At 48.8% G+C, this 16,767-nt stretch overlaps 1 protein-coding gene across 1 annotated transcript in view; it reads right to left on the bottom strand.

Moving 5' to 3' along the window:
- Positions 1-16,767, bottom strand: part of LOC144168760 (transmembrane 9 superfamily member 2-like) — a 53,572-nt gene that overhangs the window by 21,186 nt on the left and 15,619 nt on the right. The window contains exons 3-7 of the mRNA XM_077697722.1: positions 14,991-15,084; positions 13,579-13,836; positions 9,096-9,241; positions 8,783-8,897; positions 8,641-8,720 (exon numbers count right to left, since the gene is read on the bottom strand). Of these exons, the coding sequence (XP_077553848.1) occupies positions 8,641-8,720; positions 8,783-8,897; positions 9,096-9,241; positions 13,579-13,836; positions 14,991-15,084 (693 nt within the window). The remainder of the gene's footprint in view (positions 1-8,640; positions 8,721-8,782; positions 8,898-9,095; positions 9,242-13,578; positions 13,837-14,990; positions 15,085-16,767) is intronic.

Raw genomic sequence — 16,767 nt, 5'->3', positions numbered from 1 at the left:
GCGAAAGTGCCGCCAAAGGTGGCTGCACAAGCCAGACCAGCGGCGGCTGCCTGATGCCCTCCGATCTGCGGTGGCGCCCCTCCCAGTAGCCTTGGTCCCCATACGAAACTTGACCAGAAAAGCACCGAAGGACTGTGATTGCACACTGCCTTCACACGGCTCGATTAACTTGTTCGACAGCCCCTCCCACGGGTAACCCGCACCCGATGGAATTAAGTGGTCGTACGGCAAACATACGTTAAGGATTGGTTTGCAGGGCGGAAAACAAAATGTACAAACCATCTGCTGGCTGCAAGGGAAACGCTACCTTTTGTGCACTGCTTGCCACAAAATGGGACTCTGTTTCCTAAATTGGTGAATACCAATTCGGTTGTGTTTTAAAAGGTATTACGAAAGGTGGAAGGAGCAACTGGTCCTGATAAATAGCGATTATAAAAGTTCCCTCAGCTTTCTCGCAATTCTCAAACTCCCTGAAATAGCTAGTTTAGGTCGGTATAAATGACAATCACTAAGCTCACACGCCAAATTGTTTGTGCCTGCGCTTGCATCGCGCGGTGGTGTAGCCCCAAGCTAGCACATCAGGATGGCTAGATTCCACTGTCTCACCCTTCGAAAGACGCTGCTCTCCGTTTTCTCTCACTTCCAACTCACGGCCGGGCTACAGTCCGCCGCTCTAGCCCGGCCCTGATTGGTGAATACCAATTCGGTTGTGTTTTAAAAGGTATTACGAAAGGTGGAAGGAGCAACTGGTCCTGATAAATAGCGATTATAAAAGTTCCCTCAGCTTTCTCGCAATTCTCAAACTCCCTGAAATAGCTAGTTTAGGTCGGTATAAATGACAATCACTAAGCTCACACGCCAAATTGTTTGTGCCTGCGCTTGCATCGCGCGGTGGTGTAGCCCCAAGCTAGCACATCAGGATGGCTAGATTCCACTGTCTCACCCTTCGAAAGACGCTGCTCTCCGTTTTCTCTCACTTCCAACTCACGGCCGGGCTACAGTCCGCCGCTCTAGCCCGGCCCTGGCCAATGCTGCTGCTGCGCTCGGAACGCCGTCTCCGTGAATTCCAGGTACCGGCTGGCAGAATCTCTGGTTTCCCTCTTTGTAGAGCCACGTGTGTGAATTCAGGCGACATCGCGTGGGCAATTGTGGGTGTCGTTTAAAGGAGCCATGAAGAAAAAACAAAAGTTTGTTTTATTCGAAAGATTAGGTGTTTCATAGTACCCCAAGCGCTTTCCCGGAAGCAAATGATGCTTTATTCACCGAGAAATAAGGCAATTTAATAGAAAATTTTAAATCTCCCGCTAAAATTGCACATTTGGTGACGTGAACAATGGCGTCATACGAGCCGGTCCATGAAACAGATACTTAGTATGTCGACTCCATATAGCACCCACACACGGGAGTCAGACAGGAACCGAAACTCGTGCCGAAACCGAGACGGCGGCCATTTTAAAAATACTAGTAAACCTAGTGCACCCGCAGCCCTAGTCATGGAATCGCCTGATCCGGAGAACAAAACTCTCGGTGAGGAGCTCGGGCTTGCATTTAACAACCTCACACCACTTGAACGCTCAATGCTTCTAAGTGCACGAGCGGCAGGAGTTGTGGGATACGCGGTGGACGGGAAAGCGACCATTCCGTGATAGCCACAACAGACGAACGCCCTGCCGTCGGCACCGCTGCCTCGTCAGCCCCGTCGCGACGGACGAATTCAGACTGGTACGTATGTGCCGTATTTTTATTACGGTTAATAGTAGTTCAATTTCAGTAGTAGTATCGCTTATGCCAGTTGGCTGGTGTCGTGTATGGAAAGCCGTTCGCGCGAGCTCCCAGCTCCGACCAGAAAGATACGAGCGTCAATGCGCGGTGTGTACGGAGTTTTTTTCCCCCAAGGTCAGAGCACTTCGACGGCGATTTGACGAAGTCGGCGACGAGCCCCATCATGTCCCAGGAGTGAGCTAACGTAAGGGTCCCTGCAGTAATCACTTCCTCGGAAATGAAGCGAGGACACTCGTATTTCCTTTAGCTCTCTTTCTCCTCCGTTTGCAAAGTTCACAAAACGTAGCCACTTGTTTCGCCGAGGTTCGTCGTTGGGCAGCACATGAAAGGAGATCTCCTCACCGGCGGGGACGTCGCACTCCCTCGACGATTTGCCCGTACTACATGGGCATTTCAAAACGTAGCAAAGAAATTTCATTGTAACGTACTCGAACAAACTGAAGTTTTCAGTGGTTGTAAACTGGAAACGAGCTCCTAACAATAGCAGCAAGCCAACACCATTCCGAAACTGCGACGACTGTCACTATCTTGTCGCTGCTTGCTGTTCCTTACTCCCCTCGTTTCTATTTTTACCTTTGCTGGTTGGCGATATGACGGCCAACCTCCTGTGAAGGGATTACGATACCAAGCAAGGTCGCGGGACGGTTCGTTGCGTGCGGTTCGTTGCGTGCGGTTCGTTGCGTACGGTTCATTACGTACGGTTCGTTGCGTGCTGGGACGGTTCGTTGGCCCCGAAGAGCTTCGAACCCGAAAATTCGTCTGCGCGATGGGGGCGACGGCGAGATGTCGAGTTCGGCTGGCGGTAGTTTCGTACGCATTGGCGTACACGCTTGCGTGTTTATTCGGAACTTCAACCGTTTACTCCACCGTTCTTTGTCATAAAAAGAATGTGCAGTATGTTTCACGGGCATATAGCTCGCTATGCAAACTGTAAGCCTTGCCTAACATGCGTTTGCTTTTGCCGGCCTCCGCCAATCACAGAGCATTCTCGAGTGACATCATAGGTTCTGTTGCGGAAAATGAGCTGGTGGGTCGCATGGTCATTTCCTTTTTTCCTAATTATGTAGCTTATTTGAGCGAAGTTTGCATTATAAGTGGTGTCGTTATGGTTCTAACGAGGCAACCTTTCGAATGAACCAAACTTGTGTTTTCTCTTCATGGCTCCTTTAAAGCTTTGCTTTCCAACCACCTTCAGCCAATTTTTTTTCCCCCCTAAATACTTCTATAGCATTGGGCATCCTTGGACTACCCGTGGTGAGTCGAGGTCTGTAAACCGACAAGCCCCATTGCCATTGCGAGCCGACCGCCTATCGGGGCACACTGCACGAATATAGAAAGGCACGACAGCGGTGGCAGTTTCCAAGCGTCTGGAGCAGCCGGGCCTTTCTGCCGATTTTCTGTCAGCCGCTCTCACCAGCAGTGGAGGGGAAGATCCGCAGTGCCAGCTGCCTTCCCCACAGCACACATTTTCCGCATACAGCAGGAATAAACGAACTGCCCTATTGCACACGACAACACCCTTGCGAATACAGAGGCACAAAAATGAGAAAATTATTTCCTGTGTTAAGGAGCGAACTTTGGACCACCTCGCCTGATTTTTTTTTCACCCATATCTTTTCTGCTTGCCTTAAGCGATCATTCCGCTCTCCATTTTTCGGTAAACATGCCTGTCCTTCACCACCGCACGCATGCAAAACAAATAAGGGACTATAAACGGGCTGACTCCGATAGTGTGAACTTTCTACATTCCTGGACGATTACTTGCAAGGATTCCAAAACCGTACAGTCAACACAAATTGGATTTTGTACAAGGAGAAGGTAGTTGCTCTTATTGAATCATAACTATCCCCTCTAGCAAGGAGAGCCCTTGGTTTACTATGCACCTAAAAAGATTGTCTAACAAGAAAAAGCATTAGTTTCGCTCAGCCAAAGCTGAAAACTCAGCCCTTCGATGGGATGCCTATAAATTAGCAGCTGCTAATTACAGGAGTGAATAAAAAATGCGAAGAATTTATTTTTCCCAGAAACTTTGCCGTCCTTATTAATTACCAACCCTAAGCAATTTTTGAATATTGGAAACAAATGTGATACTTGTACAATAAACCTTAAAGGGCCCCCGAGATGGGGTTTTTGGGGGGGTCGATGGTATCAGAGCGCAACGGCTATTTCTTGAACTAATCATGACGTAATAGTGCGCTCTTGATATAAGCAATTCCTTACGAGCATAAAAACATCAGAAAGCTACAAAAAACATCTTTTGTGTGTGTGTGAGTTTTTACACAGTCGCACATATTTGTTTTATTCCGGTACTTACACACCGGGCCAAACCGGGCTTGACGCTCCTCCGTTCTCGGCGGAAGAATACAGCAGTGAGCGCAAAAGCAACGACACTTGCAGCCGGCGTGATCGCTCAGCGCTCCGTGTCTGGTGTTAGAGTCTCATCAGTTTTCTTTGCATTTGCTTTCTTGGACGCTGCACCCGAAAGGATTCTTTGCACCATCTGTGTTTCGAGCGTAGCTTCGACGTTATTTCAGTTATGACAACGAAGGAGGAGCTCCGCACACAGCGCTTGGACGACGCCGGGCACTGCTCGCGATCACGAGGCGCACGCTCAAGTGCGCTCACGCGGGCTGAATAAATCAGTTCAAGCCCAAACGCTGTCGCAGCTGATTCTCTGCGGCGGTCGCGACAAGGGCAAGCGCATGCGCATCCCATAACGACAACTCCTGCCAAAGCGTTTCATTTCATTGCTGCTTTCAAGTCATGGTCGCAGGAAAGTGTGGTTTGCTGCGCCGGCCTTCTGAATGAACTTGTTGCCTAGTGTCCTTAGCGCGCTTTATCGTTTACCGTGTTAAATGAAGCAAGAGTAGCCGTTTGCCCCTGAAAACGAAAGGATTGCACTCTGCGGTTTCTGCATTCCGGCTTACCGGCTCTGCCAAGTAGCGACATCTGGCGAATTTGTCTCAAAGCAAATGACACAAAAGTTTGCTGCCCAGAACTGTTCGCTTACGCTTGAAATAGCTTGAATATTGGACGTTTTAGATTGAACTCTCAAAATACAATAATTTTCCTTTAAAAGAGCCGTGTACTTCTGCTGTAGAGCTTAAAAAATAGAAAACATGACGTTGACGCCGCCATCTAGTGGGAACAATTAGGACAAAGTATTGCATTAACCAGAATTCACGCCACCGCTAAATATTTCAATATAAAATGAGTAAGATATATTGTAATGATTTCGCAGTTACCTATATTACGTGACCCAACTCGATTTTAAAAGCATGAAAGAGCTATGCTAGTTCATAAAGGCATCTGAACCATTGGAAGCGTGTGAGGCTGGAGTAGGGGTGGAGATTTTGCTCAGAGATTTTGCTAGCTCATTCTGAAAAAAATTATCATTTATCGTGCTCCTGATCATCCTTTAGCAAGAATGTAGTAAACATCAACTAAGATTGCTAGCATGAAGCGCCGAGCGCAGCGCATTTACTGTGCCGTAAAGTTCCGGAAGAACGCCCACCCAAATTGAAGTACAGTGATATCAAGTGAAAAATACGAGATGGGCGAACTTTCGGGTCAAGCGCGGAAAGGACGAATAAGTGACCGCATGTACACATGAAGAGATGATTCGGGTTTGTTTTGTTCACACGTCGGCGCTAAAGCCATGGATTTTACGGGGTGGGCGCGTTTTTCAGTAAATTGCATATTTCACCCGTAAAAGGGGGTGGGCGATGTTTCGGGGGAGGGCGTTCACTTGGAACTTTCCGGTAATCTAATCAAGACGCGAGCGTACATTTCACCGGTGCAGGGGCTTGCTACCATTCACAAGGTCGACTTCCGCAATCACCAGTATCTCCTGCTCAAAGTCCGTAAGGACTGAAAAGGTAGCTTAAAAAAAAGGGCGTCGTCGTCTCATGTGCGACCCACTCGCTGAAGTAACCATGGTAACGACGACGCTGTAAACCAACGACCACCACCGTCAAAAATCGCGGACATTCCGGCGGCCAACCAAGAAACGAGTGCTTCGGCTTTGACGAGGTCGGACTACGTCGTCATCGCAAGCCTCCGAGCCAACAAATAGTTCTGTCTCGTCGGGGTAATAACTTTTGTTAGCGTGAGCGAATATGCTTGCTATTTTCGGACTTGCTTCTACAATAACTATAGAGTAGTTTTCTGACACAGACAAAAACACTTTGAAATCCATCTCAGGGCCCCTTTAAGACTCCAGACGGTGTGACAATTCCTTCTTGATTGATTGATTGATTGTAGGGTTTAACGCGCCGACGCAGCGCAGGCGATGAGGCGCGCCGTAGTGGAGGGCTCCGGATTAATTTTGACCACCTGGGGATCTTTAACGTGCGCCGAAATCTCGTACACACGGGCGTTTTTGCTTTTCGCCTCCATCAGAAAAGCGGCCGCCACGGCCGGGAATCGAACCCGCGACCTTGTGCTCAGCAGCGCAACGCCTTAGCCACTGAGCCACCGCGGCGGGTGTGACAATTCCTTCTAATGAGTGTGCCGATTGTTCCAACGCTGCATTTACTACGGACCAGCCTACCGGCTCTGCAGCTACTTTGTTCCAGACAGTATATGCTTCAATTTCTGTCCAATTAAACCCATAGCTTTTGACACACTAGGCATTACCCGTATAATAGAAAAACTTAAAATTTTTTCGTCATGTGGTGTTGACAATATAAACTCCAAGTTCCTTATCAACACTAAAAATTACAGTTCTATCGTTTTTACAAAACTTTTCACTCAGTCGCTTCAGACTAGTTGCATCCGTGATGACTGGAAAATTGGGGAAATTACACCGCTTTACAAATCTGGTGATCAGTGTTCCCCTAGTAACTACAGGTCTATGTCCTTAACTAGTATTCTGTGTAAAATAATGGAACATGTCATTTATAGCCACATTGGAAATTTTTTGGAGTCATTCATTTTTCAGCCCAGCCCAGCGTGGTTGTAGAAAGAAATGTTCTTTTGAGACCCAGCTTGTGTGTTTCACTCATGATGTGGATGAGTGAAATGTGATCGTGGATGCTTTACAGACAGTATATTCCCAGAGTTTTCTAAAGCATTTGATTCGGTTCCGCATAATTTATTATTTATAAAACTTTCTAAACTAAACTAAAATCATAGTATACTTGCGTGGTTGCGTTTCTTTTTGACTCACCGATATCAGTTCGTAAGTGTGAACGATATAGACTCGCATCTTTCTTCGGTTCATTTAGGCGTACCCCAAGGATCCGTCCTGGGGCCTCTCCTATTTTTAATTTATATAAATGACCTTCCAATTAGCATCAGCTAATCTGTCAGTCTTTTTGCCGATGATTGTGTTATTTACAGGCAAATAACTAACAATAACGACGTCAAAATTTTGCAATCAGATATTGACAATATTTCAGATTGGTGTGAATTATGGAAAATGAAACTTCATATTAAAAAGTGCAAAAGCATGCGCATTTCTTGACTACACCTCCTAAATACTCACTAAACAACGTTTGCCTTGAAATTATGCCGTCGTACAAATATTTAGGTGTTATAGTGTCTTCTAACTTGACATGCCAACCTCACATAGTTTATGTTGTAATGCCAACCGTATGTTACGATATATTCGTAGGAACTTTAATTCTTCATGTAGCTCATTGAAACTAATTTTCTATAAAACTTTGGTTCGTTCAAAATTGATTGATTGTAGGGTTTAACGCGCCGACGCAACGCAGGCGATGAGGCGCGCCGTAGTGGAGGGCTCCGGATTAATTTTGACCACCTGGGGATCTTTAACCTGCGCCGAAATCTCGTACACACGGGCGTTTTTGCTTTTCGCCTCCATCAGAAAAGCAGCCGCCACGGCCGGGAATCGAACCCGCGACCTCGTGCTCAGCAGCGCAACGCCTTAGCCACTGAGCCACCGTGGCGGGTGTTCGTTCAAAATTGGAATATGCGGCTGCTGTTTGGCATCATGGTATTGCATCACTCACCGACGAATTGGAGGCGGTTCAAAATCGTTCATGTCACTTCATACTTTCAAATTATCATCGCACGTCCAGCGTCACCACAATGAAAACGACTTTATCTCTACCACGACTCGAGCACCGCAGGCAAATATCGCGTTTGTGCCTATTCCACAAAATATATCATGGCAATTCCATTCTTAAGGGCAGACTACTAACCAATCCATCGTACATGTCAGCGCGTGTTGATCATCGATTCAAAGTAGGCATTCTATCTTGCCATACAAAGTGCTTCCACAATTTGTTTGTACCGGGCGCATCTGTTAAATAGACAACTGGCACGTGCAGTTGCCAAAATCTTGGACATCGTGACTTTTAGGCGTGCAGTTTCCAGACTGTTTGAGTGAAAATGTGTTTGCCGTTATGTGTTTACTTACCCCGACTTGGGCAGTGTTTGTTTATTTAGCCTTCTCAAGTGAAGGTCTGTTGTATTTGTCTTGTCGCCTGTCAAATTTGTGCAGTGTCGACTTTGCTGGAGTAAAGCTGGATGACTGCTTATGCCAACTTGTGCAATGCATGCTTCCTTAAGCAAGTAGCTGTCGCTATAACTATCGCAGTGTCTGTACTGCTTGTGTAAAGAGCTGTTGTTATCGTATTATCACTTGCTGTATATTCCTCCAATAATTTTGTTATCCCCCACTCCCCTCTGTAATGCCCGTGGGCCCTGAGGGTATGTGAATAAATAAATAAATAAATAGGTAGGTAGGATGCATGTGTAAGTTGAAAACTATGCAAGTTAGTGACAACCTGGTTTCTGATATGACTCGGTCATGGCCCGAATAGGTGAACACAGTATTAATTGCCCCTTCTCCAGCACCGACCCAGCCGTGGCCCAGTCATGGCTCACCTGAACCACTGGATGTTGGACTGGGGCATGGACTCGAGGATGTAGTCCCAGCGCGAGGCCCACCGGGTGTGGTCGTTCCTCTGCAGGGAGGGAGAGGAGGTTGCGAGCACTGGCAGCAGCAGCGGGAGGGGGAAGCACTCACCACAAAGGTGACGCTGTAGGTGTAGGTGACGGTGACGTTGGGCCGCTCCCTCAGGCCGAAGGTCAGGTGCTCGTTGGAGTCGCACGTGGGCCGCTCGGGGTCCGCATGGTTGATGCTGCACACACCCACCCGCCGCTGCTGCTGAGCCCCCCAAGGCTGAACACGTGCACTAGGGCCATCACGATGCCACACTTGGACTACGAGCACGTCCCAAACCCAGAAATTCATGCACCGGCTCAAAAAGCGACTATTCTCTTGCACTTGTGAAGAAGCCCTCCATAGCTGCACCCTTTCAACTGCTTCCTGCACCCACCTGCGGGGTACCACCTTGACGGAGATGATGCGGCCGCCCTCCTCGATGAAGGAGCTGCCCCAGGACTCCTTGTCGCTCTTGTGGTACGAGATGGTCAGGTCCACGTGGTTGAACAGGTAGAACGTCTCGGGCTTCGAGAACTCAGACTGGGAGAGAAAGAGGCACCCTCAGCTGGGGGCATTTCCTGCTTTGTGCCTGTGCACGTCAGGCCTGAGAAGGTCCACAGCCCAATCCCGCACTGTTCCTCCTCCCATGCGGGACCCCAGTCCTCGCACCCAGAGGCGCACTGGACGACACTGACCACCGAGGTCCCCCCCCCACGGCGCAGCAGCCCCCCAGTGCCCTTCCGCTAACTGCAACACAGACCGCCGACACTGGCCTTGGGCTCGCACGAGCCCAGCATTTGGACCCCTGCTACAACAGAATCGAGAGACCCCGTGGCTGCCACTGACTGCCTCAGGGCAGCCATGCAACTTCAGTCACACTGACTGATTTGGGCCAAAAATGTACATGCCAGCAACCAGTGCGACCCTTTGATGCCGAACAGCTGGACGTGTTGGTCACTGCACGGGCAGTGATGTGATAGGGTCGAGTCATTTTGGAGCAGCTTTTGGAGCAGCCTGAACGAGCATTAAGATTTGAGAAATATTGCTAGAAGGGGAGCAGGAGCCCCAAAAGCAGCATCCTGGCCACACAGAAATGTCTAAACAAGTAAAATGCCTACGGTGCAGACGAGTTTCTGCTGCACAGATGTCCTTTATAGCAGTGAATATAAAATGCCTCAAGACTCAAGGGGGCAGACTCGTCTTAGAGCTATTTTTTTTATTTACCAACTACTTTTAGTGAAACTGCACTGCGTTATAGAGCTTTCGTGCTGATTTCAAATCTGCCATTAGATTTTTTGTAAGTTGATTACATTTTGAGTTAATGATTAATTGCCATTATTTTGGGTCACAGTTACAAAATTACCACTCCATACAGAATGGCAATTACCACGTGGCTAGGCAGACAAATGGCTAAAGAATACAACATAGGCAGAACTTTTTTTGATTCAGCTATTTTTGGTCGTTTTACAACACAGGAAACTTTGCTTCTCCCGCGCTCTGCCAGAAATGGCTCGCACGTGGTGCCAATTGAACACAATAATAACTTTCCAAAGCCTCCATTTGAAAAATTTGTTCCCAACATTGCATTCTCCACACATTTCCGTATCAGAAGCAAAAATAATTAAAATTGTACCTGCTGTGGGTGCCAAAATATCTGAGGATGAAATGCTAGCTTTGCATTGCAAGAAAAGTGCCGTTTCACCATCGAACTCTGCGCTAACTGAGCTGCAGAGTGCACTTTAAAATGCTATTATAATATACAAAATATGGTGGCTTTTGATGAGGAAATTTACACACTCATAGAAAAATGGCCGTAAAGGCCAAAAATGCCATTTGTGAAAAAACGCTTTTTTTTACCATTTTTCGGCCCCGAAGACCCAACTGCCCCCTTATGCACCGAAAGAGTTCGTGCGAGTGTGTACAGGCATTCACTGCATGAGCCAACAGGTCATGAATGAACTTGAAGTTTTATTTAAAAAATGACTACCGGGGTAGCATTCCAATCGGTAGGCTACAGAACGTCTCGTAAAACCATAATGAACGGAACACAGTGAGACGCGACAATGTACAGGGTGCCTTTCACGTAAAAGCTTCTAGCGCCCAGCCAAAATGCCTGTTTCCCTCCGGGTTCCCAAGCCGAAATAGCATGCCACATGTCCTATCCGACTTCTACACTCGCTTTCCAATTTGCAGGGTTTGCAACAACGGCCACTCTCTGGCTTTTTTGAGCGGTAAGACTGTCTTCATGAAGCGCCCACCCAGCTTGTGAAAGAGGGTCACCTATGATGATCATTGAGAGGTGGACCAACGGCTAACTTATTTGAAACGAAGACAAAAAAATCAGTGAAAACGTTGACCACATTCTTCACGAAGAGTAGCTTTGCAAAGAAAGATTTATTAGAAAATGCTTTCCTGAACGACATGTTGAGTCAGACAAGATCACTTTCTTAGAAGCTCAAAACTGTTCAATGAACCGGCGTACAGCCGGTCCCAAATTAAGATATCTTGAACTTTCGTCCCTTTCCCCTTTCCCGCTAGCTACCCTTGCAATGCCCGCTCCATCTCGACCCCTCGGAGTTAGTCACGTGAACTCCTGCCAAGCTTTCATCATCATCATCATCAGCCTATCTACGCCCACTGCAGGGCAAAGGCCTCTCCCATTAATCTCCAATTATCCCGGTCGTGTGCTAACTCGCCAAGCTTTATTGCAAAGCAGATAGTAAAGCGTGAACCGCATGGCGCGTTTTTACACGCGATTGTGTGCGTCGGTGTTGCGAGCGCGATATTTTCACGCCCACATCAACAAGAAACTGACACACGACACGCGCGACAGTGGGAGGAGCTTGCCGACTTGCCCCAATGGGGTGGCGCGCGCCTCATGGCGGAAGTTTCGAAGCGCTCGAGACAGCCAGCTGGCTCAGACAGAGATGTTTAGGCTTACTACCCCAGCAGATATTGCATGGGCGCTTTCACTAGCGGCGTGGATGATGGTTTATAGTACCGTTTCCGCCCCCATTATAAGCTCATTTACCACACAAGCAACTTCGTGTGTGCCTTGAGCAGCATTTTAGAGAGCTGTTAGGCGCAGTCGCTCAAGATCCCCACACCACTTCGCGGCCTAAGCCGGCGCCATGTTGCCGCCACCAACCGCGCCGCGCGCAGTGAGCAGGTGGGCTTTACCGCGGCAGTGTCAGCGTGCCTGTGGTGTGTGCGGCGCGTTTTCGCAAGCAGAAAACACTCCCAAGATTCCCTCCTCTTCAACGCTCGTGGCGTAAAGAGCACGCCACATCGAGGAAGCCCAGCGAAACGAAGCTTCGGCGCAACATTGGCGCAGATTGCTTGAAATCAGTCTTTGCAGCAGGATGTAGCAGGATTTACCTCTCGACGCAGTTAGGCGCAGCTACCACATCACTGCACGGGGCATCTCAGAAGAGCTACTCGGGCTACTCCGTGACCAGACACAGAGCACGTTTTCTAGTGAAGGGCAAAGCAGAGAAGCACACAACACAAGCTTGGAAGTCGCAGGAGTTGGAAGTCAGTGCTTGTGTTTGCACTTCTCTGCTTTGTCCTTGTCCAGAAAACGTGCACTGTTCAGTCTGCAGTGTGCAAACAGAAATTGCAAGCCCCCTTCAAGAAACTCGTCTCAAAACCGTTACTAAACCGTGGCAGTCCAAAGAATCGCCTGTAAATCACAAAGAGAGAAAGGACCAAGCTCCCCCGTTTAAACTGTCAAATTTCCTACCCAACCGATTCAAACTTGGAGGAGGACCAAGTGGAAAAATCATACCGTTACAGCAGAACCTCGTTAATTCAGAGCTCACAGGATTGAAAAAAATGTCCGAATTATCTGAATGTTGAATTATCAAATGAATAACCAACCAACAACCAATTTAAATTCTTTTATAACATACCTTTACTTTGAGAAGAACTCTGTTTTTTTGCCGATAGCTAAGTGGAAAGGAGTAGTTTGAGGGCATGCGACAATCCCTTTAGCGCAAGCATAGCGATGCGGACGCCATTTTGACCAACGCTTCCTTCAGAGAGATGCCTGCCGCATGCACCAAAAGCCTCCTGCCCTATCCTTTCCCTCCTTTGCTGGAGATGAGTAATCCCTGCACCAACCCACGCCAACTTCTTAGGCCAAGATTGCTGGCGCCATCTCTCTCAACGACCTAGCACAACCCATGGTTTCTAGGGGAAGCGTTGCCTTGATTACATCGCCGCACCCTACTGGACGTTTGGTCATAGAAGAGCGGTTCTCCTTGGCCTCTGCAATCAACTTCAACAGCATGGCCCTGCTTGACGGCAAGACCGGTCGCTGGTCGCTCGTGCTCTAAAATTGCGCGAAGGTGGTTAGGTGCCAACGATGCGTGCTTTGCAAACTCGTTTCAGTTGCACCGTCCTTGACTTGCCTCCGGCCGGGTGCACGTGTGATTTTGCGTCGAATTTGTTGCCATAGGGGTATGTACATTTTCGAAGGGAGGGTGCGGGAACGGCAAATTATTCAATTTTCCCAATTAACGGGGGCCAAATTAATGAGATGCACCAAAGCAGACCTGCTGCATTTGATTGAAGTTTCCACAGGGCCGAACGTCGCACTGCATCCGACAACTGACAAGGTGACAGGGCTGCACGTGCACTGACAGCACCAACTGCAAATACTGGCACAGCGGCAAAGGAGGCTTCCCACGAAACTACAAAATAGGCTACACAGGTCCACCATCGCCTTATCTGCACGTTAAGGGCATGGCGCAAACTTGCCGCAGACGGCTCAGTCAAAAGTAGCATACGAGCTAAATCCAGCTTTGTTCCAGATTTCACAAAGCGCGAGTGGGAAGCTGGACGAAGGTGCGCATCTGATTTGTGTCGGCACCCACCGAGAGGCCGCAGAGGCCCCGGGTCTGGCCGTTGAGGTAGGTGAAGCAGCCCATGGGGAAGCCCATGGAGCAGTACTGCTTGTCGGTGTCGATGAGGTAGCAGAAGGTGACGGGCATGTTGTCCACGATCCAGTGGTGCCGGTACTGCTTCATCATGCCCTTCTTGAGCTGCTCCAGCCGGTCCCACGAGCCGGGCACGCCCGCGCCGTACTTGCGCGAGCACAGCTTGGCACACGACTTGTTCACCAGGAAGTCCATCTGCGGGGCAGTGCGGGGTTACTAAACAATGCACAAGGCGAGCATGGCCACCCACTGCTCCACTGTGGCCGCTGTGAGCAAGCATGCCATTCAAGACTACGCTTTCTGAATGGCGCCGTGCAAGGTGCAGGGGTGATGAATGAAACATTCATTGCCATTCTTCCCAAATAATCACGCTTCAGCTGCCTTTTGTACCTGTGCACTGCCAATGCCTATCCTGCTGTACCCCCTGGCCTAAATGTTTGCTGCTGCAGCAACAGCAGGCAGTGGCAGCGCTGAAGCCTGTGAAGTCTGCAAAATGCCCCAACGGTTACCCCTCAGCACAATGGCCACGCTTTCCCTTAGTGCTACTCCCAGTACTTCCCTTTGTGGCCCAACTTTCCTTAGCATGCTGACCGCAGCCACTGTGCCCTTGCATGGTGGGAAACAATGCTAAAAGACAAGACAAAGAGGACAAGTGTTGACTTCGAACTCTCGCCTTACTGGACAAAAGAACCTTCCTGTCCGTATGCACACACGCAAACTGTGCCTCCTTGGTCCCCACGTCTTCACCACCACCCATGTCATCTGAACACTATGGAGCCACACACTAATACTGAACCATTCGTACCACTTGGCACAAGTGGCACCCTATCGTATAGATTCATTGTAGGGTTTAACGCGCCGACACAACGCAGGTGATGGGGCGCGCCATACTGGACGGCTCCGGACTAAATTTGACCACCTGGGGATCATCTTTAACGTGCGCCGAAATCTCGTACACACGGGCGTTTTTGCTCTTCGCCTCCATCAGAAAAGCGGACGCCGCGGCCGGGAATGGAACCCGCGACCTCGTGCTCAGCAGCGCAACGCCTTGGCCACTGAGCCACCGCGGCGGGTGGCGCCCTATCAGATCGACAGCCATAGAAGCCAAATTCCTTTTCATGCGGAGCGATCGACATCTGCCCCATGCAGTCACTCGCAAACTGAATCCCAATTCCCAGCCTTTGTGTTGCAGAATACTTTTGTGCCACAGTTACTCAAAGCAACTGGCAGCGCCTGCACACGCAACAGTGTCCAGCCAGGTGTGCACACTCCCATCAGTCTCACAATCACGGCACACACACAGGAATGTGTGCGATGCAGGTTCCCCTGCAGCTCAGAGCAGCACCCACCTGGTAGGGGGAGAGCCGGATCCTCTCTCCAAACACCACCTGGCCCAGGTTCTCGGCAGGGGAAGTGGTCACATTGGTCGTGCAGAAGTCGAAGCTGCAACGGAAAGCGGCCACTGCAGCGCCCACCACCGCCTTCTCGGAGGAAGGGACACCGCTCAGGCTGGCCACGCAGCCCAGGAAAGCCCCAAATATGCCAACTGTACCAGAGACGCGGCTACTTCTCCCCTCTCTTCCACCACTTCCACCTTTCTTCTAGACCACACGACCGAACCTGCCGGGAAACAGGAGCAACGCCCGGGGGTCCACTGAAACAGCACTGGTGGCCACACTCGCCCCATGCTCCCTCGATGCTGCGGTCGGCACGTGCACAAGCAGGGAAGCACTCCCCGACCGAGTGGATCTCACCCCTCGAGGAAAAGCGAGGAGGGAACTGGTGGCATGCCGTGAAGGCACCCGGGAAGAGGCTCGCCATGTTGCACCTGCTGGCAATCCGCACTTGGTCGACCTACCATGCTGTTGCGAGGTTGGCCACAGGACTCCTTGCAGTGGTCGCCAATCAAAGAAATCAATGCCCTTCCACTACGTGAAAAAAGATGACGACCCAGCAACTTACCTAGCTGAATGACAGTAGCCATCTTACTGTCTGTGCCCTTGCGACACGGGCGCTTGAAAGGTCACTCAAGTCAAATGGCCTTCCAAATTTCAAACTGGAAGGAGTTCCACCAATCTACACAACAATTCGTGCAAAGGCAGCTGAAAGGATTTGCGTTCTGCCGTCATCATTGGGTGTTGCCACTGCTGTCCAGTTTTTTTTTTCTAACTTGACAAAAGATTTAATTTTGAAGTTAAACTGCACCACATTATTTAGTGTGATAAAATTTATCAGTTAAATGTAGTGGTGAGTTTAATTACTAAAGAGAAAGGGCAATATGGCTTCTGTGTGTCACTTTTCTTTTCTTTTTCATACTGTCTGTGTCAAGAACACCAAGTTACCACTTTATAATTGTACCTTGAGCAATAAAAAACAAAAAAAACACATGAAAAATTACTAAAAGCATGCTCTTAAAAAACCTTAAAGTCCTTTGGCTCAAACAGCATTTGAAAAACATTGTGTAGCAGCTCAAAGGTGGCATTTGAGTCGAGCAACCTTCCGTCCAAAGGCCTCCAAATGCCCGTGCAACAGACATACCCAAGCACTCGACTATGGAGAAGAGCAGTAACGTCATGTTGCGAGATGTCCCGGCGCCCCGGCGCCCGGGCTCTCTCAAGGACGAGCGCTTGGGGGAAGCTATGTGATACCCGCTATTCTGAAACGCAGTTTCGGCAAATTTTCGAAAACCAAGCAGTGTTCAGTCCAGTCCACTGTGTCCAGGGATCCAGCAAACAAGTATTTTTGGCTTTGACTGATAGGCAGTTATAAGAGCTTTAAAAAGGCGGTTTAGAACAACGTTTTTTGTGGGTTTAAAGGAACCTAATGCTGTAACTACACTTAGGGAGTCTGTGTTTCTTGTATTTTGTTCTGATTTTGTTTTTGCTTTGTTTTGTACTGATTCTTTTGTTTTGTTTTGTACTGATATTTTGTTCTGTACTGATTCTTGTATTTTGTTCTGTGTTCCACTGTGATTAGAATATCATAGGCTTCTGCTGTAAAGATACTACAATTTCTGTTCAATGTCCTTGTGCTGGAAAAGTCCAGGCCATGTGCAGCACAGGATACAGCAGAATAAGACTTGGAAGCATCTGTGTAAAAACAGGCGTGTAGATATCTGTGTTGCAA

The sequence above is a fragment of the Haemaphysalis longicornis genome, unplaced genomic scaffold (genome assembly GCF_048455015.1).
Source record: "Haemaphysalis longicornis isolate Haplotype H1 unplaced genomic scaffold, Haemaphysalis longicornis Haplotype H1 scaffold_2, whole genome shotgun sequence".
Classification (NCBI taxonomy): domain Eukaryota; kingdom Metazoa; phylum Arthropoda; class Arachnida; order Ixodida; family Ixodidae; genus Haemaphysalis; species Haemaphysalis longicornis.
Note: the sequence above shows the minus strand (reverse complement) of the source record. Positions and strands in the feature narration are given on the sequence as shown.